General features: G+C 32.3%; 1 protein-coding gene across 1 annotated transcript in view; it reads left to right on the top strand.

Annotated features, from left to right (window-relative positions):
- Positions 1-23,337, top strand: part of Mdga2 (MAM domain containing glycosylphosphatidylinositol anchor 2) — a 757,479-nt gene that overhangs the window by 535,301 nt on the left and 198,841 nt on the right. The window contains exon 7 of the mRNA XM_047541595.1: positions 16,598-16,927. Coding sequence (XP_047397551.1) covers positions 16,598-16,927 — 330 coding nt within the window. The remainder of the gene's footprint in view (positions 1-16,597; positions 16,928-23,337) is intronic.

The raw sequence follows: 23,337 nt of genomic DNA, 5'->3' as shown, positions 1-23,337 counted from the left end.
TAGGAGCAAAACAACAACTGAACAGATAACATAGTATATTTGGCAACATTCATATTTTGCCTAAAAGCATTTCTTATCAGAATTGTTACTAAAATTTGGATGTAATAACCGTTATTCTATATTAAACAGCAGGTAAAAGGATAAATGATTTCTTTATCACTAAAAGTTATCACTAAATTTAAACTAGTCCTGACAGAAACTATGTTTTCTCATATTTGATTTGTCTGCATTTCAATGTTATTTTATGCCAACTTCTACCTCAAATAGTATTCAGAATGAGAGAAAGCTTAATAAACATCCTTCCTTGCAGCTCTGATATCTAAAACGTCCAAGTAATGAGATTTCATCCATTTTTTCCATTCTCAAGTCAGCAGACAGAAACATTAGAGCTATGACACAATTAAATGTATGGCTTGTTTCTTGGAGTGGTTAGTAGTTTGTGCATTTTTGGATCTGTTAATGAGACATTGTCCACATAATTCTACGATCATTTATTATCCTAATTTGTATCTTCTTTACTGGTTAAAAATGTCATCTAAACACTCTAGAAGTTACAGAAGGTGCTACATTAAGGAAGGTTTTTGTCAAGTGAAGATTACATAACTGTTGACGTTCAGAGAATTTTCCTTCCCCTCCTTCTCTACCTTTCTTCTTGTATGTCACAATAAAGTTGAATCCATTGACATACAAAGTAGAATGGTGGTCATCATGGATGTGTTGGTCACAGGATATACAATTTCAATTGGATAGGAGGATTGAGTCCAGAGAAGTTTCTCCATGTTTGTCAAATCCTGATCAAATAACAGTGGTTGTCTAGAGAAGTATGTCCTAATTTTTTTGTAGCAAGGACTATTAAATTAATCCATGAAAATGGTCATAGATAGAAGATGAAAAAGTAGGAATGGAAATGTCACATTTGTCATACTGAGTAGACGTCATTTTTTTTCCCAAAAGTTTATTTTGGAATGATTTCTGTCCCTAGGGGAAAATGTGTGTATGAAATCATGTAACTTTATCTGAAAGATTTACAAAAGAATTTGGGGAAAAAAGAAAGGTACAAAAGTTGTGGATTATGCTGCTCTAATATCTAAATTGGATTTATATTTAAAAATATTAATATGGATGTTTTCCTTAGATTTATATTTTAAAATATTACTATAGATGTTTTTCTTAGATCCTAAGAAGTTGTTGTTTACCAGAAATCTGAGAAATTTAGGGTAACTTCAATTTAGCGGTGAGATTTAAGCTCCATTGTTTTTATGGGAGGCTGACTTAACTTGACCAACTGTACTTAAAACTGTCATTTTTAGATTAGTTGTCCTAAAGTTTGTCAGGAAGAAGATTCAGTCGTTGCTACTCATTATCTTTCAAAGCCTTAATTAAAAATACTGAGCATATGGAAGAGAGCATGTGTGATGTTTTCAATTCTTCCTCTAGGTCAGCAGTTCTGTGAAGCTCGAATCACAATCTATGTTGCACAGCAAAAGTTCAGATCCCTGAATTCTGCCCTGATGTAGCATACTTGAAATCACTAGGGCATGTGACAGGCACTGTAGTCTGATGTTTACTTTTAGTTAAGAGTCACCAGACTCAATATGCTAAAATCTGTACCTAAATTGACAGGTTCTAACCTACCCTATCATGTCATATTGCCTCACTTTCTCCTTTGCTGTATTTACCTTGCCTTGATGTTTTAGCCTGAACTGAGCAAAAATTTTAATATATAGCCCTCCAAAGTTGTTCCCTGTGCTTTTAGTAGAAAGTATTCAGGTATATTCATTGCTCCATACTTTAGCATTTTTCTGAGTACCACAGATATTCTCTTGTACACGTGCATTGTTGGTACTATGTAGGTACTGTTGATTTCATAACCCATCATATTACCATTATTATTTTGACAGCTAAAATACTTAGTGTTAATGTCTAGCTTATTCTATCAAATAAATATGTAGAAATTTATTTTGTTTATTTTTTGCATCAAGCAAGGTCATTTCTGGCTTGTTCTTATTTTCCTAATGATATTATCAGTACTCCTTCGGTGATTTTTACTGTAAGATGCCATATGTTAACAATAAATATTGAAAGCCTATTGACTACTTCTTAGAATATGGCAAGGCATTAATTAATGAACTACAGCTACTAAATTATGCCCTAACTTAACGTATGTCCTATTATAGAGAAGACAAAGTAACACCACACATATACAGAACTCTCATAAAAAGCTCAAAGGAAAAACCACTGAGAATAAAGTAAAACTAAAGAAAATCAAGAATTGTAAAAATCTAACCATGAAAAGGGATACAACTGACTATACATGATAGAGTACATGTACAACTTTCATAAAACAGGAAGGGTAACCAATTGGGAAAAGAATAAAGTAGTTGCTCTAAGCTGACCATGATAGTGAGAAATAAGAGCTGATAAGTTACCAAAAAAGAAAATGGGAGTAAACCAAAATACAACTGATACCAACTAAAAAATGTATGCCATTTAGTCAAGGAAGGGGAGACATTACAGTCATAATCGGAAGGTACCTCGCTATGCAGTTCAGTAGAGTATTTTCATGATAAAAGTGCTTGAAAATGCTTAATCTTTTAAAGTTACTATCTTAAAGTGATGTTTTCAGTTTCATATAGAGACCTTTTATAAGTACATAATGTTTTCCAACTAAAGAAGTTTTAATTTTGTTGTGAAGTACTATTACATGAAGAATGTTTATCTGTAAAAAAAAAAAAAAAATTAGTGGGTAAAATTATGTAGAATGTTCAGTTAAGAAAATATTTTAACTGAGCATGGCTACTCTCACTGTGATCGTACCAGTTCAGGGGGCTGAATAATGAGGATCCTAAGTTCAAGGCTAACTTGGGCAATATGGAGAGACCCATCTCCAAAAAACAAAATTAAACAAGAAGTTCCAGGTAAGCTAAATTCCAATTAATGCTCTATTTTGTAATCATGAATAATAAAAATGAAACAAAACCTATAAAGGGAATATATTACTTCATTACCCAGGTCAACAGTATAAACTCAGGAGAATTAATTTTTTATATGATCTTTGAAATAATTGTCTTAAAAGCTCTTGCTATTTACTCCTAAGTTTCATGTAGACCAAATAAATGAACCTGGCTCATATAACATGACTCAAATATATATTTATTATATTAGATTTTATTTATAAACAACGTAAGTATAAAGGGAGTTTCAGAGTAATTAAAGATGTTTAAAATAGTTCTCACTGAAATATATACATATACACACATATATATATTTAATGTAATGTGTGTAACTATATCTATAATCACATATACACATATATTGAAATATGTCTTACCTTGATAAAATATGATAAATCATGGCACTGTATTCTCAGCAGCTCTATTTATGTATCTTCATTTGGCTTGACTGAATTTTCAGCTAAGTGGTCACATAGGTATAGAAAAATGTAATAAAAAATGTCCATTATATTTTAAATCTCAAGAAATTATGGATAATATATATATTTTCAATGAAGAATATTATTTATGCTACATATGTGATGGATTCACATTTTAATATTTATTTTTCATGGTATCTAGAGAATTATTATTCAGAACATTGTATTTCATTTTTTATTTCTTTCCTATGAGTTTTTGCAGAATGCAATGGCAGATCATGTGTTTTAGTTTAACTAAGAAAAATATTCGTAACTTGATTCAACAATATTTTGTGGAGTAGTTTACAAAAGGCCTCTAAGATATATCATGTTCCAAAACTAATTGACCACCACCTAATCTATTTGTTTAACAAAAAATTTTCTTGAGTAAAAATCAGTTTCTTAGCCTGGTTTTATTTGCTATGTTTTGTTGTTGTTTTGTATTTTATGTCAATATTTGATAATTTTTCATTGTTGATAATTTCAAAAGATCACAGAATTTCAGTTTAGCTTAATATGAAGATAATAATCTAGAAACAGGCAACACAAACTCCAATGTTATCACTGGGAGTAGAAATGTTAAATCTGTGAGTGTAAATAGCAATGCACCTGTAGATATTTTTTCACTATTCATCAAATAACTGCTTAGGAAAAAATTTTCTAAAAATTTGTGTGTGGATGTTTTCATAGAACCACTTGAAAATAGTTTGGAGAGAGTATGCCACTTTACACAAAATATTTCAGTGAACATTTCCATAAGCACAGTGCATCTATTAAAATTTGGAAATTTTTACCTTGATAGAATACTATTTCATCTGTAGCTGGTATAGAAATTTTGTCAGTTTTCTGATAATTGACAACATTGATTGAATTTGTTCAGGTGAATGATCAGTGATAGTAATCAATGTACTGGCTACTTGGAAGTAACTTCAGATAGGTTCCCTATGTTTGAGAAATTTTACCCTTCTTTATCCTATTTGCTCTTTCTTACCACCAACTTAAGTGTTGTGATTCCTACCAGCTGGAATAGAGTATGCTCAGGAAGACAGAAATATGAAGAACTTTGGTTTTGGGGAAGCTTGAGAGTCCAGAAAATATAAAATATTTTGAAAAACAGTTATGCAGGAGAGAGTGGTCTGACAGACATAGAACAATGGGATTTTTTTTTTAATTGCATGAATTGGGATGACACTGGATCTGAGTTTGAGTACCAGGATTTGACATGAGTACACACTATGGAGAAGATGCCACAACAGATGAATGCAACAGCAATTTCTGGGAGATGGCAAGTAGTAAAGGACAAAAGGGAAGAAATGAATCATGTGGAAGAAGGTGCTATTGATGGAGGAGAGAGAAAGGGAAAAAGTGACTATAACAAGACGTTTAATTGTGGTACACAAGCTCTAAAGTGCTACATCAAATAAAGACCTAGTAGGTGATTGGAAATGAGCAACTATAAAACTATAACTCAGAGGCTTAGGACCAGAGGCTTTTATTTATGTGGCATCTATACTGAGATAGAAACTATGGATGTAAAAGCAAGTTGTGAAAGTAGACAGAGAGGAGACAGAGGAGTCTGGATTCAGGTCAAAGGAAGTAGAAATAGAATCAGTCTGGGAGCTAGAAACAAAAGGTCAGGATAAATTGTACATAACAAATGCATCAGAGAAGTTGACCTGAGCTCCCTGAAACTTGTCCTCATTGGTAATTGTTACAGGTTCCATCACTGCTGGGAATCAAAGCCATTGTAAAGAGGTTAAAAATAAGTAAGTGACTTATATGTTAATTTTTCGATGGTAACAGAGGTAAAGTGAGTAAATGAAAAATAGCTCTAGAAGATAAAAAAAGTTGAGGGGCAGCCTTTTTGTATTATTTAGTAGTTTTTGCTTTGCTTTCTAGCTCTTGGTCACATGGTCAAGGATTAAATCATATTACAATCTGGGCAATCTAATTTGGGAATATTTGCTCTTCACTATTATCTGTACTGATTCTACAAGAAACCATTGGCACTCAGTAATACTGAGGGATATTAATGCAAATTATGAGAAAACTAATTATTTTTACACACTCCTTAATGAAAATGTTACATTGTTAATACTCTGAGAGTTAGAATTTCTTACAGAAGAGTGACCTTTAACTACTTAATATTGACCACTCAACCTTCTTATAATTTGGGGAAGAAACCTGGAAATAACAAATGCTTTTGTGAATGTTTCCTTAGGTTTTGGCTAGATAAAAAGTAAGGATTACATGTCAAACTTTGTGAGATCAATTGAGACCATCTTGTTATTAATACTTATGGGAGGTATTCCTTAATAATATTTCAAAATAATATTTTAATGCCATAATCAGTATAAAGAGATTCTTGAGGGCCATATAGAATAAAATCATATGGTATGGTCACTTTTTAGTGTGTGCCTTAATAACCTGATAATCCTTCCAGGTGAACTGATGTCCTGTCTCATCATCTCTGGTCCTGAGTTTCTAAAGGATGGCAGGATAACTGTTTCCTAAGGCAGAGGTTCACCAGTGTGACAATACATCAAAATCCCTCAGAACACTTGCTTACAGACAGAGGATTTGTTTGGGGGAAGCACTCAAGAACTTGCATCCCTAACAAGTTCTCAAATTATATTACTGAACAAGGGACTATACCTGGAAAACCACTGCTCCAAACTGTAGATGCCATCTTTTCAACTTTCAAAAGTAAGAATAACTCTAATGGCTTACTGACCTCGACATTTAATAATTCTGAGTTCAGATCAGCTCTTCCAACACAAAAGTCATTGTGAGTAGTAGATGTGTCTTACCATCACATTGACATATTCAGTCACTCACTAAGTAATATAAAAAGTTGACTTAACAATGGGGGCATTTGTGAAAATATTTTTTTCTTGACCTTTTTAGAGTTTTTACATTATAGAGCTATATTTTTATTTGATTTAGGTACCATATGGACTTCCTTGTCTTGTCCACATGTATTCCTTTTTCTACCTCTTTCCAGAGTCTGGGTACCATTTTTTTTTTCTCTTTAGATGTTAGAATCTTGTCTCCTGTTAGTTGACTCTTAGCACACATATTTTCATATGTCCCTCAACATATAATATTTGCAACATGCCTCTCCCTAGATGCCACCAACACTACATCAACAACAACCTTTTTGGTCATTTCTATAGAATATAAACTTGTATGCACTTTTACTTTACCTACCAAGACACTGTCTTTGGATTTATCCTTGAATTAGGTTTGAACAACTTTGAACCTGGACCATACGCCTTTGATCGCTGTAAGAATTTACTGTAATTAGCTCACCTCAGTGGATAACTGGTGACTAGTCCTGTGAATTTCATTTTTATGATCACCATGAGAATATGATTAAAAATGCTCTCACTTCATGTCTCCTTCATGCAGGTCTAGAAGATAATTTCCACTCAGATGAGTGAACCAGGAAGTCAGTTATTTGATTATTGTTTGAGGAGTTGAACTATTTTGAACTCACAGATACTGTTAATTATGAAATTAGTGTTTCCCTTCTTTGTAGAGTCTATAATACCACCATCATTTTAACTTTTCCATATTTGCCATAATTTTCTTATTAAACAATTTAAAAAGCTATATTTCTTTCTAAAATCTAATTTAATGACTTGGAACAAGAAAAAGAAAATATTACCCATTTCTCTTTATAGCATGTATATTAAATATTAAGTTTATTTTAGAGTTTTATTTTAGAGTTTTTAATTATTCTTCCATTTGTTGGTTAACCAAGGAGTCTGGATCCTTGTCCTATGGTTTATTATCAGACATTCTAGAGCAATCGGACATTAAAAATTCAATAGAGTTTATTACTTTGGAGAAGCAATGCTTTAGAAAGAGATTAAATTAACCTCTTTAATTCTCAAATGCTCTTGTACTAATGTGACATTTGATCTTCAAGCAATACACTAGTTGTGTGTGTAGGTGCATGAGGGTTTTATTTGGTATTTGAAACTTCATCTTACAAAATTTCTAGACTGGTCCTACTTTTCATCTATTTCATTAGTAATGCAGAAGACTAAGTTTCATATTGTAAAAACAAAATTACACTGGACTTTAAACAATTACACTCAGAGGGGTTAGCATTAGGTTTAGGGTTAGGTTTAGAGTTAGGCTAAGGAGAGCGGTAAGAATGAAGGAAAGAAGGACTGTATAAAGGGAAAAGGGTGGGAGGGGTGGGGGGGAAGGGAAAAAAAAGAAACATCATTACCCTATGTAAACGTGAAAAAATAAATTAAAAAAAAAAAAACAAAACAAAACAATTACACTTGTTTAAAATGGCAAGAAAGGCTGTATCCAACACCTTTGTAACTGAGGAGAGCAATTGAACTCAATGAAATAAAAACAGAATTTTTTTCTAAGTGGGTGGGGAGCTAATGAAAAGTGGAGGGTATATTGTTCAATGTGATTAAGTCATCTGTCTTTTCTCATTGTCTCTTTTCACTTGCAAAGTTAGGCTCCTATTATCCACAAAGACTGAGAGTTAGGGGCATTAACTCAGAGTGGATGAATACATTTCAGAGATGTCTCCTAGGTCCTTAGGAAAGACATTTCTGATTTGTAGATGATTTATATCTCAAAGGAACAAAGAAAAATGTACAGTTTCTCAAAAATTTCAAGTTTTCTAAAGTAATACTCTAAGAGGAAGGTACAGTTCTTATGGTCAGAAAGAAATCTCTCTAGCATTAGTGAAGCTGAGGGGACTCTGTAGATGGCTCTGAATGGTACTGACTCTTCATCTTCTCACCAAGTGGGATAAGTCAAGAACATGTACTTAAGTTCTACTGAATACAGATATTTTGCATTTGGTCATTTATTATACCTAGGTTATTTTCATTGCTCTTTAATGTTAAATGAAATGATGTATTTAAATGATACATATTGTTCCTTTAAATTGAAATTTGCATGGGTATGATGGTATGTTTTTCTTCTGAAGAAACAATTTCATGTTGTTCAAAACTGGGCAGCAAAATGGAAAGTAAAGTTAAGGAAAAACCCAGTGGTCTGCAATTATGTCAAAATAATTTAGACAAATCCTGAATTCTCTACAAGCCTGACTTTACAATTACTGTTGGAGAACTTGAATGAGATAAAGAGAATGCCATGATAATTGTGATACAAAGAAGAAAAAAATCCTTGCATTTATTTTATGAAATATTACTTCATATCTTGCCAGTCATAGAAATCAGTGTAAGAGATTTTCAAGGAGGAAATAATCCATAATGTAAAGTGATGTGAAGTACAAAATGTAAATGATACAAAAATACGTAAGAACTAGAAAATATCAATGGGTGAGTTGATCAGGAGATCTTTGCAACCTTTTAGCCCTTGCTACCAGAGTAGCATCGTGTACAATATGCAAGTGAGGCAGGGCTGAGGGAACAGTGGAGTCATGTTATCCAGAAGTGTGTTGCAGGTAATTTGAGAGTTACCAGGGTAAAGAGAAATGTTTTAAGTTCAAGTGTCACCTAAACATGTTTCACATGAGGGAATGACGTATGGAAGACAAAAATACTGAAATTTCAAAAGAAATGGATAACTGAAAGTAGGACCTCAGGGTACAGTGAGCGGTTGGTGGATAGGAAGAATCATTTAGGAAAGAGAAGGCGATAGCTCTTGAGACAAAGTACGGAAAGCAAGAATTTATTTCTCACACAAATATTTTATTCTCTGTAGCTGAGGATAAATGTCCAGAAAATCAATTTGTATTTATCTAATGAAAGATATTTCGTTTGAGTTAGTCTCATTATTTTCACCCACTTTCCAATGCTATATGATCAATGCCATGAGTATTAAGGATAGACCATTTTAAAAAGTATTTTAAATGAATTATATTTAGCTCAAGTCTTTCTAAGCTGCATTTTATTTAATAAGCTGCTGCTAACCCCAAGTCTTTGATAACTAGTAGAATTATATAATTTACCCGGGATACATTCTCATTTCTGATAGTGAAGGAATATTTAGTTTGAGAGGAATGTGAACTTAAAATACTCATAAATTTCAAATATCATGGGGCCTGAAAATTGTGCTGATTAATAGTCTCCTAATGAAATCACTGGTGCTAGGATATCAGGCTATGATGGTAGTCATACTGTTAAACATTCATTTTATTTATGGCACTTATGTGAACATTTTGGTAATTTATGAGCAATGTATGTTTTAAGATTGGAGTGAAATGGTAGGGGTGGCAAAATAATGATGATAGTACTATTATTATTTTAATCTACTGCTTTTCCCCATCAAGGAAGGGCTTACTCCAAAAAGCACAGTTTACACCCACCAAAAATATCCTTTTTCTTAAATTTGTACCCATGGTACTTACCTGTGGTTGTTGTATTAAGGACATTCAAAAGACCATTAAAATTCAACCAAGCTTTGCTTAAACAGTTTGAATGATTAACTGCAATAATTAACTTTCAGTAAATTCACAAAATAAATTGATGCTTAATAATTAAGTAGAAACCCAACTTCTTTTCAGTATCTGTTTCTGCTTTGAAATTATCAGAGGTGATATATTAAAGCCCTTCTAGGAAAAGGGGTAAAGTGTTTTTGCTGATGTGGTTCTTGTCTTGCTAATGAACTTCCATTCAGGCCATAGATAGGCCTTTGGAGTGTTAGATAAAGGGAAATGAGTATAAGAATACCTAATTTTATATAAGAACAACACAACAAAAGAACATCTTTACTCCTATCCGTCTGTTAGAATATTTAACATGTTTATACTTTTTATAATAACCCTGTATACTTTTTAAAACATAGGATGTAAATTTATTATTATTTCCTCAAGAAATTGACATTGATTGTCTTAACAGATGAAAGCAATGTTTTAAATTATACATAAGATAACATATTTAATTCCCTTTCAATACTGTTTACATATTTCAAAATGTCCTTTTCAAAAATAGGAACAAACTGATAAATTAATTTGTTTAAAAAATGCTGGTAAGTTGGGAAGGAAAGAGGCATGCTGCCTTCGGTGCAGATAGGTTTATTAAATAGCTCTGAAATATGTTTTATAACTTCAGTGTACCTTTGGATACTTCTGGACTTAAAAAATCAAGACCTTTCCCCTTCAGTTTGAATTTTTTAATTGTGAATTTTATTTCTACTGGAGTGCTGATTATTCTGTGATGCATTTAAGTGGAAATTCCTAAATCATCAATAATAGAATCCAACATTAAAGTCTTTTCATTGATACTTTTCAATCATTAGATTCCCTTAGGTCAAAATGTTTCTCCAACATTTGTATTTTTGTAGTAAATATACATTGCCCCTTTAGAAATGTGGCAGTGTGCATGTTCTCATATTTAATGCTCTGAAAAGTTCTGCACCAAACAATATTTTACTCATGGTCAACCCCAAACTTTATCTGTTCTTCTTTGCTTTAACAGCACCCTTATTAACCTTTTTCTGATAGATTTTGGCAAACACATTTTGGATGATTTCCATGTTCTTAGATGTCAACCTTTCCCTGCTTCTTCCATCTTTTGTCAGAAATGATTATCAGTGGAGCCCTGATGCACGTAAAGAAGCAATTTGACCTGAAATACAGTCTCATTTAAAACAGGATATTTGATAGGCAATGCCCCTTACAAGTTATGTTGGCCACCGCACTGCAGTGAGACCTCTTGTATTCTGTACAGAATCTGCATTCTCACATGTGTCTCTATATTGAGACTGGTTGTTCAAAAGTATCATTCTATGACAAAGCCTCTGAATTCTAGAGGACATCATATCTGCTCTCTCTTCCTATCTCATTTCCCTGAATGCATCTCAGCACAGAAGACCATGAAACAAAATCAAAGACAAATGGGCATATCAGACTGATTGGAAACAATTGGCATCTGTAATTAATACTTTGAAATGTCAATATTAATTAAATAATGAAAAATATTGAGTACAAATTATAACAAGCAACATATTTAGGATTTGGAGACCATAAAGAAGAGTGGCTCTCCTCCCCACCTGTTCAGTCCCACTAAGGAAATAGGTGCCTAATCATGACAGGACAGTTTCTATATACTGGTGTTTACTATCTTTAGGTTGCTTTGCTGATATAATCTGTTTCAAACTGTTTATTCAATTGGCATCTGGTGGCACTAGAAAATATTTCATTTCTCACACAAATATTTTTATTCTTTTTATCTGAGGATAAATGAACAGGAAATCAATTTGTATTTATCTGATTACAGTGATAATGATTACTATATCCAGTGATAATGTTCCTCTCAGCAACAGTTTGTAAGTTTTTCAGATTTCCAGAATGCTTCTGAGATTATAAAACATGATATATTTGAGGACTGGGGATATAGCTCAGTGGTAGAGCACTTGCCTAGCATGTGCAAGACCCTGGATTATATCTCTAGCTTTGCAAAAAGAGAGAGAGAGAGAGAGAGAGAGAGAGAGAGAGAGAGAGAGAGAGAGAGAAAGCGTTTGCACTAATTTTAAAACTTGGAATGGTAATCCACAGTCACTCTGTCTCAACATTCTAAAACAGATTCTTAGCAGAAGTCCAAAAACTGACACCTGATATATCATAGTTCCAAAAAGATGCTTTCTTATTAAAATAGAAAACACCTTTCTCATTTTTTTTTGTTCTACCTAAAAGTTAGATTTTACTATTGAACTATGTATTATTTATGGAGTAGTTTAACAAAAAAAAGTAATGTATTTTATAATTTTAAGCCTACAGTTACAATCAACATACATTCTCACCACCTCCTCCGTATGGAAACCATAATTCCAGCCTCCTCCAATGCCTGTGTTTCCTCTCTCTAGCCTAAGTTTACAAATCAAATCTGGTTTTAAATAATTTAAGTCTTCCTTAAAACTATCAACCTTCATAGGCACAAATCTGGTTTTTACTTTAGGGAAACATCAACAGAAAACTCTACTCAGAATTTTTCAGTGAATGGCCTCTGCTTTCCATGTGAGTTTAATTCCATTCACAGAGCATCTTTATATATCTCAAAGTTGAGAGACCTCAATAAGTGCATTTAGAATGTTCTCACAAGTAACCTGTCAGAAATGAATGTGAGCCAAGTCTGCATTCAATTCTCACAATATTAAAAAGGGAAGCTATGGCTATATTGCAATGTTTCCAACCTGATTTTCCAGAACAGAGACTTAGCTTCATGCCAATCTTTTACATGCATTGCCAGACTAAACAAGTACCTTTTGAGGTTCATCCATCACAATTTATGATACATTAAACTAAATCTAATGTTCTCTCAGGCTGGTGTTAGGGGATTTTCAATATTCAAGCTAAGAAATTACATTTGGGGAAAGGGATTTCTCCTCTCTTTTTCCAAAGAATGTCTTTAGTTCTATAGTCTCTTTGAGTCTATTGGACCCCTTTTATACTCCAGCACTAATCACAGATTGATTTTAAGAGTTTGAAATCTTAACTGGTGGCAGAAAGTGACTTTAAATTAACATTGCAAGAACTACTATAAATTGTTCACTGAAAAAGAGAGTGTTTAATTATAAATGAAGAAACTTGCTTCCCAGCTGATTAACTATATTAAACACTTTATATTTTCAAAACTCAAACACAATTGTTAATAAGCTATTTCTCACAGTGGGTCTCTGAGGGGCCTTATACTATCACTTCCAATTTTTATAAATGACACACTTGACCCATAAGAAATAGATAGTTCATCTTGGACCACATAACATAGAAATGAAAAACTAGAATTCGGTTGCAAGTTCTAAGGTGCCAATGCCTAGTTTACAGAGCTATGTTCTTAGTTTTCTGAACAAAGTCAGTGAGAAAACTAAATAAACTGTCCTCTATTTCCTCTATTTCACTGTCCTCTATTTCTATAGATTTCACCCCACACATAAAATTTTCCTTAGATCATTTCTGTTCTGTGTGCATAACCAGTTATGTTGTAACAGGAATAACAAACACCAACATAGAAAAATGGCTCCCTAGTCAAATTACTCAAATCCCTTATTCTTATATTCCTCGACTTGAGCTCAGTTAGCAGACTGACTTGTCCCTCCTTTTCTCTTTTTGTCAGTTGGAAAACTAGTATGATTGGCTTATACCAAATCTTAGAATTGTCTGATATAGAGATCAAATATATTTATCAATGAATTCTTTCTTTTTAGTTCATTTGTTAAAGTATGCTTGATTATATTTCTTTCTCTCAACCCTGTAATTCTTTATCATTTCTATTCTTATTTATTGAATATAACTTTCTAATCAGTATATAGTTCTAGTCAGCTTTTTCATTGTTGCAACCATAAGTGCTGACAAGAACAATTTTAGAGGTGGAAAAATGTATTTGGGAGTTCACGGTTTCAGAGGTCTGACTTAATTGCTCTGGAACAGAGGTGAAGAACATCTTGGTGGAAGGGTGTGGCAGAGGAAAGCAGCTCAGGACATGACAGAAGGAAGCAGAGAGAAAGCTCTGCTCACCAGAACAAAATATATACCCCAAAGGCACACCGTCCCCAGTGACACAACTCCTCCAATTACACCCTACCTGTTTACAATTATCACCCAGTTAATCCATGTTTAAGTGAATTAATGCACTGATTTAGATTGGCCCAACAATCATTTCAATTGTACACTTTCTTACATTGTCTCACACACATGAGCTTTATGGGGACTCCTTATAGCTAAACTATAACAAATGTCTTTCTTAAATACCAAGTCTTATGAATTGTTTTCCAGGAATAAAAGAATATGTAATATTTGCCATGAAAATGTATTTATTTTTTATTATTTATCAGTAGTTGAGTTGTTCAGCTGTATAAATCTCATTTTTTGATTGGTTTATAATTCTTTCAGTGTCACTATCACTTTCATACGTTCAATATGAATAAATAGCACAGAACTACAAAATAATGACTGCCTAGTAAGTAAATGCTAATCATAAGCATTCAAGCTTTCTGATGTGTGTTTGTATAGTGCAACCAACACACAACTTTGTAATGTAAGTTATTCTAAGTACCCTGATATGTACCCTGATTCTAAGTACCCTGATAAATATGAAGTTCCTAGTAAGATAATATGTAAAATTCAATAACTTAAAAAATTCTGTTTAGGTTTATCTTTTCTCTTTTAGAAACAGGATAAGGAACATTCTTAGAAAAGAAACTCATGAAAATGTTATGGTGCTGACAAAAGTGAATGCTCTTGATACAATATTGTTTTAGATTTTTTTTAAAGAAGTATATTATATATTCTTATATGCTTTAGAACTGCAATTACATTGAATAGTATGTGCACAATATTATTTATTATGAATGTTATTTTAATCACATTTTCATTTCTGGATACAATGTGAAGTCATACTTCAGTGCCTATGAAAATATTAATATCTGAATCTGAGTAAGAAAACTATAATTCATTGTTCTAAAGTAACCTTCTTAGGGATAAATAAAATTCAAAAATTAAATTTTTATTATGGAAAAATATAATAATAGTATTAAAATGTGATGTAAATATTCATATCCTAGTAGTTTCCTTAAGACTGAAGTTTAGTGCATTTTTTAAACAATAATTTTGGGTATTCTTTTATGTGATTCAGACTTTAAGCATATAAAACATTTCTTAAGTTTCTCTACATACAAGTATCACAAGTGTTTGTTAAGTTAATGGAGCTATAATCTATGAGTATACAAATTGCAATACTCATGGACCATGGTTTTTTTCCTGTTTTTGTTTGTCTTTCTGTTTTTTCTCATCTCATGCATCAGAGTCTCATCTAGTGCCTAGTCCTAAGAAGGACTTCTACAAATTTGTCTTAAATAAAATGATAGGAATGTTATGTTTGACATTCATTTATCTTTCCTCATATGCTAAGATGCAAACGAGAAAACAGATGAAAATATTTGAGGTTATAGAGCAAAATGTTGTTCTGAGATTTGAAAATGTATTCATTTCCAGTTCATTCTTCTCCTGCCTACAGAATTCTGTGATGTTCTTTGACTTTTCTCAGACTGAGGAAAATCTGGTTAAATTCAGGAGAGGTTGTCCCAAATTGCAGTTAGAAGGTCTCTCTGAGTCTCCAGGTCCACTGAATTCATGTCAATTTTTACAGTATCATTATGTAGTAGCTTTAATGGTAAAAAGGAATTATCAATATTTTATACTGATAATTGTGTTTCATGACATATGCTATATTTCATCATATAAGAATATAATGTTAAAGTACGGGGAATGAAGATGATGTTGGAAAAAAGAAAAATGTGGGTATAAAAGAATCAGTCATAAAATGGAGCAAACTCTATTTCATATTGAGTCCCGCCATGTCCTTCAAAGTTCAGACCCTAAAGAAGTCTATAGATATAGCTTTCTAACAGTCATTACTACTGATCCATAGTGTCAGCACAGCAGTGAGACCCAGAAACACTGCTTTTAGGATTCAAACATGGCAGGTGTTCCAAGTCATCTGCCAGAGAAATCCATTTGGTCATCTACATGAGAGAGCTAGCAAACAGTTTTAATTGGAATCATCTATTAGGGCAGAATAAAGAAGTCCACAGCAGATGTTTTGAATTTTTTTCCAGTTTTTCTTTCTTTTTAAAGTGTTTTTTATCAGGCTATTTCTATATTCAAGAATGCTTCACAAATATGAACCAACTCAATTCTTAACTAGTTTTGGTCTTTATACTGACAATCTTAAAAGAATTTTCTTTAATATGACAGCTATGTAATATTTTAGTTGTTTAGAAAGTTATGGAATAACTTAAAATGGCATAGGAAAGGTATTAGACTAAATGATCCATATTATTACTTTTAACTTTAATATGCTGTCTTTATGTAAACAAAGTCTATCATTTGTTCAAAACTCAATTGCAAAAATATAAATATAAATATAAAATGTAAATTTTAGCATTGTATATTAAAGTATAATTGTGCATAGACTTAAAGTTTACTTTTATATCACAGGAAAATATTATCTGATTTATAAAAACTAGTGTTTAGCGTCTTTAAATAGCTTATGGTTTTAGATTATTGCTGGATTACCTAAATCGGGTTTACTTATAGCCACCATACTTAGAAAGAAGCCTATGCACATTTTATATTGTTTTATTTTACATCATTTCAACCCAGAGATAGTTACCTAAAGTAAATTAATAATCCCTAAGGTTATGAAAGTAACACTAACTCCTCATGGAATTTTTATGTTTTAGCATTAAAAAAAGGACGATTTTGGATCACCCCAGATCCTTATCACAAGGATGACAACATCCAGATTGGGCGAGAGGTGAAAATATCTTGCCAAGTAGAAGCTGTTCCTTCTGAGGAGTTGACATTTAGTTGGTTTAAAAATGGTCGCCCGTTAAGAAGTTCTGAGCGGATGGTTATTACACAGACTGATCCTGACATCTCCCCTGGAACAACAAACTTGGATATCATTGATTTAAAATTCACGGATTTTGGGACATACACATGTGTAGCCTCTCTGAAGGGAGGAGGAATATCTGATATCAGTATTGATGTCAATATATCCAGCAGCACAGGTAAGAAGTATATTTATAATGCAAACAGTGTTCATGTTTAGAATAATTTCTTTAAATCTGGCGACAAAATAGTCATTAGTCAAGCTAAGAACATTTGTATTTTTTAAAATTTTCTAACATCAAAATCCTATTGTTTTGAATGCCCAATAAATATCAGATTGACACACTTTTACTTCTATTTTGATTTAGATTTATATATGATTGTGCAGAAACCATGAAAATAAAATCAATAGCATTGACAATGATAGATACAGGCTTCTAGGTTAAATAATATCATGTCTTCATTAACAATGAACCCTGTATAGAGTTTAAAATTATATTAATAAAATTAAACAAGTGACTAGAGAGTCAACTTACACAGAATTTTAACAGAAACTATTTAGTTCTAAGTAGAAAATCCTGAGAGATGCATTAAGTGTATTTAAGTAAAAGTATGTAAGAAATGCCTCTTCCACTAACAAAAACCAGTGATAAATGTGTTAAAGTTGTATGTGACTTTTTGGAGAATCTCTTGGTAGAATCTGTTCTCAGTGAAATTAGTTATTAATGGAAATATATTGGAATGAAATTCCTTCTTTTAAATTTAAAAATGAAAATAGGTTATTAATTTTCTCCAGATTAAATGTGAATCTGTAGATGAGTAAAAAAATCACAGCTGTTTGTTGTGAGAGAACACTGCAGATTAACTCTGAGTGTGTTTTAAAGCCCATTATTAGATGGTATTTCAATTGAAGATTCTTATATAGCACGAAATAAATACTGTGTGTTGCAAACATAGAGCATTATTGTAATGGCATGCTCTGTGTTGATGAATGTTTAACAGTTGGCACTTGGTTTCTAGTCAGGCAGCATTTGACTCTTGTGCGTTATTATTCAGCTATAGCATTGTGCCTTCTCATGGCTCCAAATCACAATGCACGCTGAATTGATTTTACTCCTAAGGAACATAGGTCCATACTTCAGGGTGACAAAATGTGCTTACTTTTCACAGTTCTGCTTTCTAAGGAATATTTAATTTTTATCCACTGAAATTAATGTACAAGGAAAGTTGAGTGATGAAAAGAATATACATTTGGACATTAGGTCTTTTCTAGTTTTAAAGAAAACAACATATTTTTAATCTAACTGATCTTTAGATATTGGTGTCAACATTTGCCAATAAATTTATTTAGGATATTTGGTGGAAAAGTGTCAATATGCCCAGTTATTGATTTATGTACTCAATCAACAAATACAAACCACTTGCCTCAATTGGTGTGCAGGGTGATACTGCACCAAGTGACATTGATGTGGGATACTTACTATAAGGGAAAGAACAAGACAGTAAGATCCAGGATTAGATGTCCCTATTTCTCTAAGGGTCCTTTTCCAGAATTGTTCAGCACGTAATTATAAGAATCACTTTGTTTTGTTTGCTTGCTTGTCTGGTTTTGTTTGCCTGTTTCTTTTTCAGAAGCAGTGACATAAAAGCTGTATCCAAAGAATCAGGTTTCTATCTAAAAGGACTCATTTAATGAACTCATGTTTCACATACTTTTAAACAAAAAGGAATCACAGAACACAGAGAAAAAAGAGTATTACAAAATTACCCCTAGAATGAATCCCAATATTCATTTTTAAACATGCTAGTTATATTGCCCATTTGAAACTGTGTATCATAAGTGACAAAGTAGAAAGGAGGACCAACATTGATTCATGAAATTCCCAAAATTCTAAAAGGAAAATTCAACATTATTTATGTATTTATTTTTTAATTTTTTTATGGTACTGGGGATTGAACCCAGGGCCTTGTGCTTGTGATGCAAGCACTCTACTAACAGAGCTATATCCCCAGCCTCAAAAATTCAGTATTTCAAACGCAAATTTTACTCAATAAATGTCTCTCTTTTTTTTTAAATTCATCCTTTTATTATCATTTGTGGTTTTGCCATCATTTACAAATTATTCCCATTTTTAAGATTACTTATATTCATTTCTATTTTTCTACTCTTGTATATTTTGCAGTCTTTAGATTCTTTAAATTAGCTACTAGAAGATTAAACCTATCAACATAAAATCATTTGTATCCCCTGTCTTCTCATGTTTACAAGACTACTTCCTTCTCCTTATTTAAAGCATCCTAAAATATTTCTGCAGGATTCATTAGGAAAATAATTGCATACTTCAAACATTATCTGCTATACTTCAAACATAAGACTTTCAAAATTGTGAGAAACCCCACTAATATAAATGAAATGCTTACAACCCAGATGAAATAGTAACCACATATGTATATATAATTCAAATGCTAGTTAATGATTTTTCCACTAGCATTCCATTAAACACATACATTGCACATACAATTAAGACAAAACTAAAATAACAATCTTATTTTTAAAATTTTTCTTCAATCTGAGTTTGTTTGATTATGGTAGTATGTGGTATAGTTCAGGAACCTCTGTAAAACTGAAAGAGGATGAATTTATTAATCACAACATAAAACTGACATGGAATCCCATTAGAATGGAACCAGGATAAATAATACTGTTATAAAATTTACATTTCTTATATTCAAGGGGAAAATATTACATATTAGGGCTCTTCTTGGTGTTATGAACTGATTTCAGCAAAATTTTATTTTAAAAAATACTAAGTAGCAATTAATATATATTCTTAAGCTGTGCTAAGATAAAGTTAGAAAAGCAACTGGTAACAACCAGCAGACTTAGAATACATTTTGTTAAACATTAAGAACCATATTTCTTTTTTAGCTATTGTATCAGTGAACCTTTTTCATCGATAAGGCAAGTGCTGGCTATGGGTGACACATGATTAGTAAGTTTCTTCTTAAGTAACAAATACTTGACTAATCAAGACTCAAGTGAGTTTTCTTTCTTGATTTTGCTCTTTGTACTAAGGGAGGCAAATATGAAATACAACTGTTGTAAATCTTCTTAAATAAGGGTAATGAATTATTAAGAATGCCTCTGAAGTATATCTAGTATTAAAAATAATAGGTCTCTGAATAATTTTCAAAATTCAGTTCTCATTTTGGTATAGAATTTGATAATCATAACACATCTGATCTGTATTTTCTTCTATCAACTACATTTTGCCCTCAATAAGGGTTAGCGTTATGGTATAAATGTCTCTTTTTAAGATGAGATTAGTTACATAATTAAATTATCTTAACTATTATTAGTTTGCCTGGTAAGCAAAGGTAACAATACTAGAGATAAAAGAATTACATTGGGTCTTCTCCCAAACACTACCCCATGGGACTCCCCACCTACTCTGCATACTGAGCTGCATCCCCAGTCCATTTTGCTTTTTGAGACGGAGTCTCCCTAATTTGTCCAGTCTGACCTCAAATTTGTGCTTATCCTACTTAACCTGCTGAGTCGGTGGGATTACAGATGCTCAGTCACATGCCAGCTTTTAATATTTTTGAGCCTTTACATTTTTCATACAAACTCTTACATTGAATCTCAGTTGATACCATGTCTTAAAAGACATATGAGACTTACTAAGGTGAGCATGTGCTATCACAAGGCATTTCTCTAATGCAGAAAACTATTGTTTTAATCCCAGAACCACATTTCAACATATATTTTAGATGTCTTTTAAAACAGAAATATAAAGTATCCCAGGAATGTAAATCCTAGTTTAAAGCATTATAAATATTTTCAAAAGACTGTGATTTAATGTTAAACTGTGGCGATGCTATGGGTATTTTGGAGTTTGCTGATGCATTTGAGTGAATAAGAATAACTTTATATGTTTATGGATATTGTATTATTTTCCCATTAGTTCAATATTATAAACTTTTCCTCCTATTTTATAATCATACAGGTCATCTTTAGTATGAGCAGTTGTTGCTTGTCAATCTAAGATTGTTTCTTTCAAATTCCTTTTTGAGTTAATTCTATACACCTCACTGTCTATTCTATGATGATAGTACGAATGGGCCTTGCCCTTAGATAGTTTTAATGTGAGTTATCAAAACAGATTATGTGAAAACTGAGATAATGTGTAGCAAATAGATAGTATGCTTAAAGTAATTGTAGAATGACTTGCAAGGAGTTCTGAGATTATTTTCCAATTGCTGAAGTCCCATTCCTATCCTACTAATTTTTCTGCTGTTGACCCTATTCCATTTGTGAACTTCCATAGGTATGCTGAATGCTTCTGCCAATGTAAATATAGGAAAGTTTCAGAGACATGGCATTTGAGTTAAATCCTGATAGAAGCAACATCATGGTACTAACCATGGAAGGGTACATTTGATAAAATATGTAGGCTGTAGAAAGTTCTGGGAATATTAAAGTACAATTTCTTGCTTCTACTGTAGGTTATTAATTGATATTGCCATAAATTATATTGATTTGTTCTAATTTTATAGTTTTTATTACTGAAAATATATATTAAGTGGCTAGACTGCAGGTAAATGAAAAGCCACAATGTAATAATTATTGTAAATGTCTCAAGTAAATAATTAAATATATTGAAACAATTATAATAATTTAATTTTGTGAAACAAAATTTTTTCACATACTTAGTGAAAAATACTGGTGAACCTTAGATTAAAATGTAACAGTTAAATTCTATCCATAAAATATCTTCACTTGTTATTCATTGTATGAATATAATTTTTATAGATTTTTAATATTTGGAGAATTTGCAGCAAAACATTCCGTTGTTTTCTAGAGTACTGCCACATAGTAAAATCTTTAGTTTCTCATTAACTTTCAAGTATTCCTTTGCATGACTCAACAAATATGCAGGTTTATAGTAAACTCAGAAGTATGTGCATCATGCCTTGAACATTTACGCAGTCAGATTGGTTATCTGTGGAATTCCGAGGGTGAGACAGCTGGTGGGCAAATATAGCAGAAGACTCAATATAGATCTTAGGATATTTTTTTTCCTACCATGTTTTTGTACACAGACATTTCATATAACAAGAAGTGGAGCAAGATTTAGAGGATTTAACAAGAGTCTAAAACTTAAGCATGAAGAGCACTAATGATGATCAACTTTAAAAATGAGTTCAAAATTGTAGCTTTACTACCGATGGCCTGTCTAGTTACTATAATTATGGTAGTTACAAGTGTCTGCACAAGCATTCACATTTATGAAATGAAAGTTCTTGATAACGTAAGACTTGATAACAGTTCACAGTGAATAAGAATTGATAATGAGCAGGAGGGTACAGGGGAAAAAAAATTAAATCTACTTAATTGGATTTTTTCCCTTTTCCTTCCCTTTTCCTTTTGAAGAGAAAGGAAACTTATGAAATCCTGCTGATTAAACTACAGTTCTACAGAATGGCTATAGTGAGGAAGAGGTTGGTTTCTGTAAGAGGAGGGGGTACATGTAAGACTATCATGTTAAGTCCTGAAAATGCTTGGCTTCTGTGCACACCAGGAGTTATGTACTTAGTACCTGAGTTACTGGACTGAGACAAATTAATTTCTTTCCTTGAATCTGAAATTATGACATATAATCCATGACCTCTGAATTAATGATGGCGACTAGAGGTTGGCAAACTTTCTGTGAAGGCCAGGATAGTAAATATTTCAGCTTCTCAGGCTCTGTGGTTTCTGTCACAAATACTCTGCTCTGCTATTATAATGGGCAAGCTCCCACAGACAATGAAAGAATGGGAACAGCTAATGTTACAATAAAACTATTTATAAAAGCAGGTGGGAGGTCATATTTTCTCAGAGGCCATAGATTGTTGTTCTCTAACCTACACTATTAAAACCTTGATGATTAAAAAAAATAAAAAACAGGACACTGAGAATTTATCAGGAAATTAAGTTAAATTAGCATGTAACTATTATTTTTCTATATAAGCATTAATATACTTTATAAAGATTGAGGCAGAATCTGTCTTTCCCTTTTCCTCATTCACATGTATAGTTTACTGAGTACCTTAGTGAGCTGATCATCATGGTCTAGCATGGTCCTAATTGTAGAATTACTTGCAAGGAGTTCTGAGATTATTTTCCACTTGCTTAAGTCCCATTCCTATCCTACTAATTTTTCTGCTGTTGACCCTATTCCATTTGTGAACTCTGTCATCTATCTTCTCTTTCTGTTTCTATATATTTTTAAAAGTTTTGAATGCCTGAGAAGGCAGAAGGCATAATGAAAAAACACAATTTTATAAAATGTGATATTGATGCTGAACTTTACAGTCTACTGATTAAGGAGACAATTTCCTCTTATCTGAATGGTTAATTAGACACTTTACACATTGGCTTCAAGCAGAATTGGTTTCATATCTAAATTTACTCTTAAGTCTTGAAAATTCTTTTTTCTTAGTTTACTCTTGTGTTTATTGAAAGGATGTTATATCTGTCCTTATTATGGGCCAAGAAGAGTAAAGTGTTTGAGTAAGTGTAGAAGGGATACTGTCCACCCCC

Source organism: Sciurus carolinensis, chromosome 2 (assembly GCF_902686445.1).
Source record: "Sciurus carolinensis chromosome 2, mSciCar1.2, whole genome shotgun sequence".
Taxonomy (NCBI): domain Eukaryota; kingdom Metazoa; phylum Chordata; class Mammalia; order Rodentia; family Sciuridae; genus Sciurus; species Sciurus carolinensis.
The sequence above is the reverse complement of the archived record's forward strand: the minus strand, read 5'-3'. Positions and strand labels throughout refer to the sequence as shown.